Source organism: Sinocyclocheilus grahami, unplaced genomic scaffold (genome assembly GCF_001515645.1).
Source record: "Sinocyclocheilus grahami isolate Dianchi unplaced genomic scaffold, SAMN03320097.WGS_v1.1 scaffold772.1, whole genome shotgun sequence".
NCBI classification, from domain to species: domain Eukaryota; kingdom Metazoa; phylum Chordata; class Actinopteri; order Cypriniformes; family Cyprinidae; genus Sinocyclocheilus; species Sinocyclocheilus grahami.
This window is the reverse complement of record NW_015505951.1, coordinates 388,651-396,825: the sequence shown is the minus strand read 5'-3', so window position 1 is coordinate 396,825 and position 8,175 is coordinate 388,651. Positions and strand designations below refer to the sequence as shown.

General features: G+C 36.4%; 2 protein-coding genes across 5 annotated transcripts in view; one reads left to right on the top strand and one right to left on the bottom strand.

Moving 5' to 3' along the window:
* LOC107561440 (NAD-dependent protein deacetylase sirtuin-3, mitochondrial-like) overlaps window positions 1-1,325 on the top strand; it is a 5,925-nt gene extending 4,600 nt beyond the window's left edge. For 2 of the 4 annotated variants that reach the window (XM_016245886.1, XM_016245885.1), the window contains exons 7-8: window positions 233-445; window positions 826-1,323. In XM_016245886.1, coding sequence (XP_016101372.1) covers window positions 233-445; window positions 826-849 — 237 coding nt within the window. In that variant the 3' untranslated portion in view covers window positions 850-1,323. Of the gene's footprint in view, window positions 1-232; window positions 446-825 lie in introns of all 4 variants that reach the window. The other 2 variants (XM_016245883.1, XM_016245882.1) reach the window with 2 other exon arrangements.
* A 3,737-nt stretch (window positions 1,326-5,062) lies between these two features.
* Window positions 5,063-8,175, bottom strand: part of LOC107561434 (D(4) dopamine receptor-like) — a 10,074-nt gene continuing 6,961 nt past the window's right edge. Inside the window, exon 3 of the mRNA XM_016245878.1 lies at window positions 5,063-5,309. Coding sequence (XP_016101364.1) covers window positions 5,107-5,309 — 203 coding nt within the window. The 3' untranslated portion in view covers window positions 5,063-5,106. The remainder of the gene's footprint in view (window positions 5,310-8,175) is intronic.

Here is an 8,175-nt window from a genome sequence, read left to right as displayed (position 1 = left end):
TATATATTGTATAGGGAGGTTTTGCAGTTGGCCAATAATTAATATGAGGACATTATTATAAAAATAATTTGAAATGGTTGTGTTAGATTTATACCAAGTATATCTGTACATCTATAATCTGCAGATCATTTGCAAAAATAGGCCTTGTGCTATGGAACTACATCCCCAGCAGATGCCACTGTTGGGTTATCTGGTTACTGCTTTTAAAAAGGCCTATTTTCTGCATTGTTAGGTGGAGCCCTTCGCCAGCTTGGCTGGTGCCGTGCATGGTTCAGTGTCACGGCTTTTGATAAATCGAGATCTTGTGGGGCCGTTTGCTTGGGGGTCCCAACGTCACAATGACGTGGCTGATCTGGGTGACGTAGTTAGTGGGGTAAAAAAGCTGGTGGAGCTCCTTGGATGGAAGCAGGAATTAGAAGCCCTAATGAATGTTGGCGGAGACAAGGTAAGTTTTAATCAATCTCTGTTCTTTCATATATAAATCACACGAGTAGATGCATGTAGATTAGTCTGCTGTACTCAGCAGAACATTCATAAAATTTTGTATTCTACAAGAGTTATGGAGAAATTAATTTTTTTATGCTCCTCTTGCACCATTATCCGTCATATTTCATGTACCTCAATTGCCAGAATATTCTTCATGACTTTAATTTTAAAGACTGGTCCAATTTAATAACATTGACAAAACAGCTTGAAGCTGCTTTACTTGTCTTTAACTGTTTAATGTTTCCTTCTTTGTTAGGAAATAGTCTCTATAAATGTTTATTCTCATTTCAAAACCCCAAAAACTAGAGGTATCTAAAATTTGTCCATCCTTTTCTATAGACTTCAGTGAACAAGGAGGAGTGAGCAACCAAATTTCATCCTGACATGGGATCTGAAGATCCAGAATGGGATTGATTGTTTGGAAAGCCCAGTCATTGCCTCAGTAGTGAGCATGCACTAGAGGAACAGAGTTTCATTTGTTGAAAAGGTGTACTTGAATATAGTGGGTTGAGCATGAAGATCAAGAACTAAATAACTAGGTCACCTCTACATACTGCAGGTAATGTGGTAAAATAATGAATACAGTAATGTACTGTAGCTTAAAGATGCAAAACAAGAATTTAATCTCTGTTTGTTTAGCTGGCTGTTATCCATCATCTTAAACAAATTTTATGACTGTGGTGATATGATTAATTTATTCTGTAACTAATGGTGGTTCTGAGATAAAGTGAGTGGCATTCAGCTGGTCAGTTCATCTCAATGAGGTGGCCAGTGTGAGGAAAAACCACCCTGATGAATAATAAAAGCTTTTTCTAGAATATGAATGGAGTCTTTATCTTATGTGAGTGTGACGGATTTTTATTGTATTTGTCAAATGTATCAATTCTTTACCAAGAATAACTTTAAATGCAACATTATTAAAATACATTGAAAATGAAGTAGAAAATGTCAAACCAAGTGCCATTATTGTAAACAAAGTTAGCACATACAAAACCTTTCACACACACAAAAAATTGATAGACATACTCTTCAGTGAAGATTAAAAAGCAGATTTAAACATGTTATAGATGGCAGTGGAATATGTCTATAATTAATGTCATGAACTACACCTGGGGTTACTCTGCTAGGACACCTAATTGAACTTATAGGGAAATAGCTTCCTATCCCATATATACTGCACTATTTATTGGAGGGGACAGTCATTTGTAGTGATGTCCGAAATCATATTGCACATTATTGAGTGCACTCATTCAGTCCCATAATGCACTGCAGTAATGAGTGTATACAGCTGACGTGAACTCAGTGGCTAGCCGCTAGAAAATGCTCAAGAACAAATGGTTTCGCTGAAAAATTCCCATGTCTCATATAAAGATGGCTTCCCCAGCCTTTTGGCCACACATAGTTTCTGAATTCTAGTGCACTATATTAGTAGAGTAATTTTGCACACAACCTGCAAACATCTACTGAAAAAAGTGATGCCAGTTGGCGACTCCAAAAATGTGCATGTTAAGTTCTAACAAAAGCTCTAGTGTCATTGGTTTAAAGACACCGCTTGGTTTGGTATGTTCCGTTATCTAATCTCATTCAATGAACCATAAACAAATACTGCACCTGTGGAACAGTCCTTAAAGGAATAGATCACCAAAAATGAAAGTTTTGTCATCATTTACTTTTCAAACCTGTTCTTTCTAATGTTGAACACCAAAGAAGATATTTTGAAGAACCAAACAGTAGTTCCATATTAAGAAAATAATTATTATGGAAGTCAATGGGGACCATCAGCTGTTTAATTTCCAGCATTCTTCAAAATACCTTCTTTTATGTTCAACATAAGAAAGAAACTCATACAGGTTTGGAACGACATGAGAGTGAGTAAATGATGACAAAATTTCATTCGTCATTTTTGGGTGAACTACCCCTTTAAGGGACTAACGATTTACAGCCAGTACATAATAAAGGTCACAGTTATATTAACAGAAGACTTATATTAACGATGCCCAGGGTCTCTGCTTACCTGTGTGAGCATGCTATAGTCCAGCTGCAGGGAGGGCTAAGGACTACAGATGATAAACAATTACAATAAACTGCAAAGTCTGTAATGTAAGATGCCTGCAGTGCTTCAGGAAGGACAGCTGAACATCCTTGCAGTGGCAAACCACATGTAAACATGCATCCCCCTGGACCTGTTTAAGAACTTGCAAGTGCCTTGGTGGAAGAGTGGAGTAACATCTCACAGCAAGAACTGGCAAATCTGGTGCAGTACATAAGATGCACTAGTTCTTAAAGCAGCTGGTGACCACACAAGATATTCACTGTGACTTTGATTTTGTTCCATTTCTGTTCATCAGATGCCTGTGAAACTTGTTCAGTTTATGTCTCAGTTGATGAGTCTTTTTATGTTAATACAAATATTTCTACATGTTAAGAAATTTAAGTAAAAGCAGTTGAATATGTTGGCATTGTTAAGTGTAAATTTACTGTTACATGTGCCTAAACTTACGGTCCACACATAGATGCTTCATTTGTCCAGTAAAAATAGCAATGCATTTTCTGGTTTGGTTTGTCATGCCATATAACTTCTTTACAGTGTTTTGACATCGTTGGAGTGAAAGAAAAACAGAAGCTCTGTGCTCATCGCATTCATAAACTGCCATGTATTGACACACAATAAGGAAAATAGTTGCAGGCTGATAATGCAGAGGACTCATTGTTTGACTGTTTTGTCTGTTGAGAAGGTGAACTGCGCAGTTCATTGTGTCATTGTGTCACAGCGTCTGAGTATGCCAGACACTACCTCTCTGTCTAATTCAGTTCGGCCTGCTGGCTAGTGTTGCTCGGTACTATACAGGGTCTGGACGGATAAAGCAAACAATACCCTCAATTATCCGACAATTCAAGATATCTAATGGAAGAAACAAAACGTTTTAAGAAGCACATCATATGATATGATGGGACAGACAGTCAGTGAAAACACCAGAGCAGAATGGTGATATGACAGAATCTCTGGAGGTTAAACAGAAGTCAAGCAGCAATGTTTTGGATGCTCTCACTGGGGACATGTCGAATATGCAGATTGCAGGTTGTTATAGAGGAGGTGGCAAGGGTTGAGCTGAGATTGCTGTGGCCTGAACAAGAAGCTTATTAGCTTGGTTGTTGAAGAATGGCCTTATTAGACGACATTGAGAATGAAGCAGATATAGACATGTGTGACAATTGTCATTGTGTGGTCCAAAACATGATTAGCACACACACACACACACACACACACACACGTCTTCAAATATAGGGTTCTTGATTTGTCTGTGTAGTTCTTTGGAAACACCGATTGGTTCGATGTGCCATCGCCTTTCAGGGTTCTTTGAAGTGAAAATATAGAGATGGTTTTCTAAAGAACCCTAGAACTAGAATGGTTCTACAATGGCATCATGGCAAATTAAAAAGGTTTTCCTATTGGATCAGACTTTAAGAACACAAAGCATGGTGACTCCACGCATTTGAACATACCCGACGGCATCAATAGTGTCACCATCAAGTGAGACGTTTTGATATGGAAAAAAAGAGCTCCATCTGGTTTTGATTGAGCTATAAAAGTAATGGGTAGTCACCTAGCTGATTTCAAGTTTTCTGTCTACATAATATTATATATTATTGTCTTGATAACTAATATATACATGTAAATGTTTTCAATAAAAGTAATTTTTTTTGCAATAATCAGATAAACAAAGGAACCATTAGTTGGGAAGGACAGAAGTTCACCAAGGCCTTGGTTATTCTTAATTCTCTAAGAAATGCCAATGTCAGGCTTATGGGAGAAGCTGCACTTGATCATGCAGACATTTTATTTATAATTCAATAAGAGAGGGGAAAAAAAGAGACAAGTGAGAATTCTGCCCAGGTGTCTGATCCTTTCATCACTGCACACAGATGATATGCTCAAAGAATAAAGCTAAGTATGGTAAAAATCCTCAGGGCTTTTCAGGAACTTCATAAGAAACTTTCTCATGATGTTTTGGAGCCTTCAACTCACTGTAACATTAGGAAATCCTATTTCAAACCCCTGTTAGAGAATAGCGGCTTTATCACAAATGTCTCTTTACAGCAATATGCAGATTCCATTTTCAGAAAAAATGAAATCAAACTCAAAGCTATACAGGATCTATGGAATATTTAAAATACTTTACCAAAATCAAATGTATTAAAATATGCAGTGCCACTTGAGGGACTGTGCTGTTATTAAATCACAAAGTTTGTACATTGTGGTATTTTAATTTAAAATGTTCCTGCAGGCAATAACATCTCATAGATCTGAAATATGCAATGCATTATGTATTTTGTATCATTAATCTTAACTCGAACTGAGACATATTTTGACAGAGCATGGCATATTTTAAAATGCTGTACAAATGTTCTAGGCACCACTGAGAATGTTTTGTTGCACTGAAAAGTCCACTTTATATAAAATATGGATGTAGTACATGGTAGGCACAAACAAATAAAGTATTGGCAGGATTATTACAAAACAAAACAAGAATATTAAACAGTTGCAGTCCAGTTTACAACTACAATTGTCTTTAGCATAAATTATGGCATTATTATGTCTTATGGACCATTTGGTGTTTGTCAACAGCAGCGTGGAAGAAATCTTCTGAAGAACTTTCTGAATTGAGTGTTGAAGACAGTGTAGATAATTGGGTTCAGAGCACTATTCACATAACCCAGCCATGTCACTGTGCTCATCAGGTCTGGAGAGATGTGACAGGATTCACACAAGGCTCGTGTAGTGTGAACTACAAAAAAAGGAGTCCAGCAGAAGAGGAAGACACCTGCGGGAAGATCACACATCATGCCTCATATTTGCACGTCTCATATTCATTATCGAATTAAGGCATAATTTGGTGCATTTTCAGAGCATTTTCTAGAAACTACTAAACAAACCTTACATAAAAGAATACAAAAATATGTTCAACACAAAACAATTAATTTTGCTTTGCTAATTAAGTAGCTTTTTATTAAAATAATTCCAGTTCCTCAGCTTGTAAAAACAAGCAAAATGTTCACATACATTAAAGGAATAGTTTACCAAAATTTATGTAAATTACTTCATTGAAACTGACTTGAAGAAAGTTAGCAATACATCACTTGCCCACATGTGGACCCACTGTAGTGAATGGGTGCCGTCAGAATCAGAGTCCAAACAGCTGATAAAAACATTATAATAATCCACAAGTAATCCACACGACTCCAGTCCATTAATTAACATTTTGTAAAGTGAAAAGCTGTGTGTTTATAAGAAACAAATCCATCATTAACACATTTTAACTTTAAACTGTAGCTCCTAGCCAAAATATTAGCCCATAATTCATAATAACACTTCCTCCAGTGAAAAAGTCCATCCTCTGTTGTCCTCACATCAAAGTCCACTGACATATTTGTTTAGAACTGTTTTGGACTGTTTTTGCTAATAAACATTGCTTGATCTGTGCTTATTTCTCTCTTGATTCAGGCGAGTTAAAATCAGTAGCAGGGCTCGCAAAATCGCTACCCCGACGTCCCGGGGCTATTGTGTTTTCCAGTCGGGCTACCAAAATGTATCACTACTTTGCCCGACGGGCTATCTTAAATGCAGATCTCCCGCGGGTCCTTAAAAACTCATAAAGTGAGTTGTATCAAACTTAAGGACATACAATGTTTTAAATACGTTAAATGGTATAAGAAATGTCTTAATTATAATTTCAAGAGGTCTTACAGTTGGGGACGGAAAGACAAGAGTCGCGATACGGCTGGATTAAACTTCAAAAGGCAATGATTTAATAAATTGAATAAATATGAGCGCTGCACGCGTCAAGTCAAGTCAAGTGTGTCTTTATTTGAATGTATCTGAAGGGAACCGACTGTCCTCAGAAACGTGTCGTTGGCACTTTTAATTTCATTTTACCTATAATTCCTGATAAAGCAGTGTTTATGAGCACGGAGCTGCTTTGTGTTACAGCCATTACCGGGGAAACCACATTATTTCAGCGCTCCTACAGCGCTACCTCAGTGGCAGAGAATGAATTTGCATTTCCAATAAGCCTTTCTTGCTGTTTTGGTCTAAAGGCTGAAATGCTGTTGTATACGATTTTAGTTTTTGTGAAAACCTGTATCTGAACTGTAAATCATGTAATTTTATGGCTCAATACTGTAAGTTCATTTTACTTGTGCAGCTCTTAAAATGGGTCATAAATTGCCTTAAATTAATTTTTTTAAATCCTGCAGATACCCTGTAAATAGTGAAATAAAATTCCTTCCTTCATATTTGGTGATATTTGTGTATTAAAAATATTCATTTGGGCTAGTTAAATTAACTTTCGGGCTACCAAAATCTGAAGAATACCTGCCCGAAGAGCTACCGGGGATTTAGAAATTTTGTGAGCCCTGAGTAGAAAGCACTATTATAGATAGATGATTTATATTTTTTTGTGGAAGCAATCATTTGAAGTTAAAATGTCTTCATGTTGCATTTACTGATTACTTTTCACTTCATAATTCATTCATTAATGGACTGGAGTTGTGTGGATTGCTGTGATGTTTTTATCAGCTGTTTGGACTCTTATTCTGACGGCACCCATTCACTACAGAGGACCCATTGGTAGGCAAGTGATGTAATGCTAAATTTCTCCAAATCTGTGAAGAATAAATTGATGAAGAAACAAAGTCATTTACAACCTGGATGGCCTGTTGGTGAGTAAACGTGCAGCAAATTATAATTTTTTTTTTTGAGGGAACTATTAAATTATTAACTATTCACTTACTGTTGAAGTCTGTATGGGCCAAAACACTGCACTAGAATAAATGTTAAAATCTACACTGTCAAGACTTTTAACATTACATGAGATTAGTGTGATAAGTTTTATTAACATTTAAGTAAGTGTCATGACCCTTTCTGGTTCAGAAAACCCATAAAGACTGCATGAGAAGAACTGTTTACACACTTTACATAAAATCCACCCACATGAATTCCACATAAAACAGTATTTACGCTACTGAAAGGACAATTTATATCACTTCACTGTTTAAATAACTCACATTTGTGTATGGCTAATTAAGTCAAGTGCTTTCAACAAAACTAAAGCAGCATCTGGATCTGCTTTTTAACCTTGCAGAATGCCTGGTTCATTACTGTAAATGTGTTTGTTTGTTGTTGCAAATTTGATGGAATTCAAAATGATTTTCTGTGGTTGATGACAGCATGCCATAACAATCCCAAATTACTCCATTAATAGGCAGAACGTTGTAGTCAGAGTCCTGCTCCTGTTCTGATAAAGCAAAAAATAAATAAATAAAAAATAGCAGTCCAGGCTCAAAATATTCATGAATGACTTTAAGAGCTCTGGAAAGCTTTGGATAACCCAGAAACCTGCAAAATCACGGCTATTAATTCTGCATTACGCAATGCTGGCGCAAGAATGTCTTATGAAAGTGACCAAACTATGTCAAATCAAATGTTATGAATAACATGCGAGACAAAGCTACACATATAAATCAACCTCATATATATTATAGATATTAATGTGCTCCTCCAGTGGCCTCAGCTCTGCTGAATTATTCAAGTATAGTAATGGTATTTCTATAAATACCCAGTAATGGAGTTAGAATAAGTTTCATATCATCTACAGAACTTCAATAAGATGTTTTTGTGATGCAAAGAAA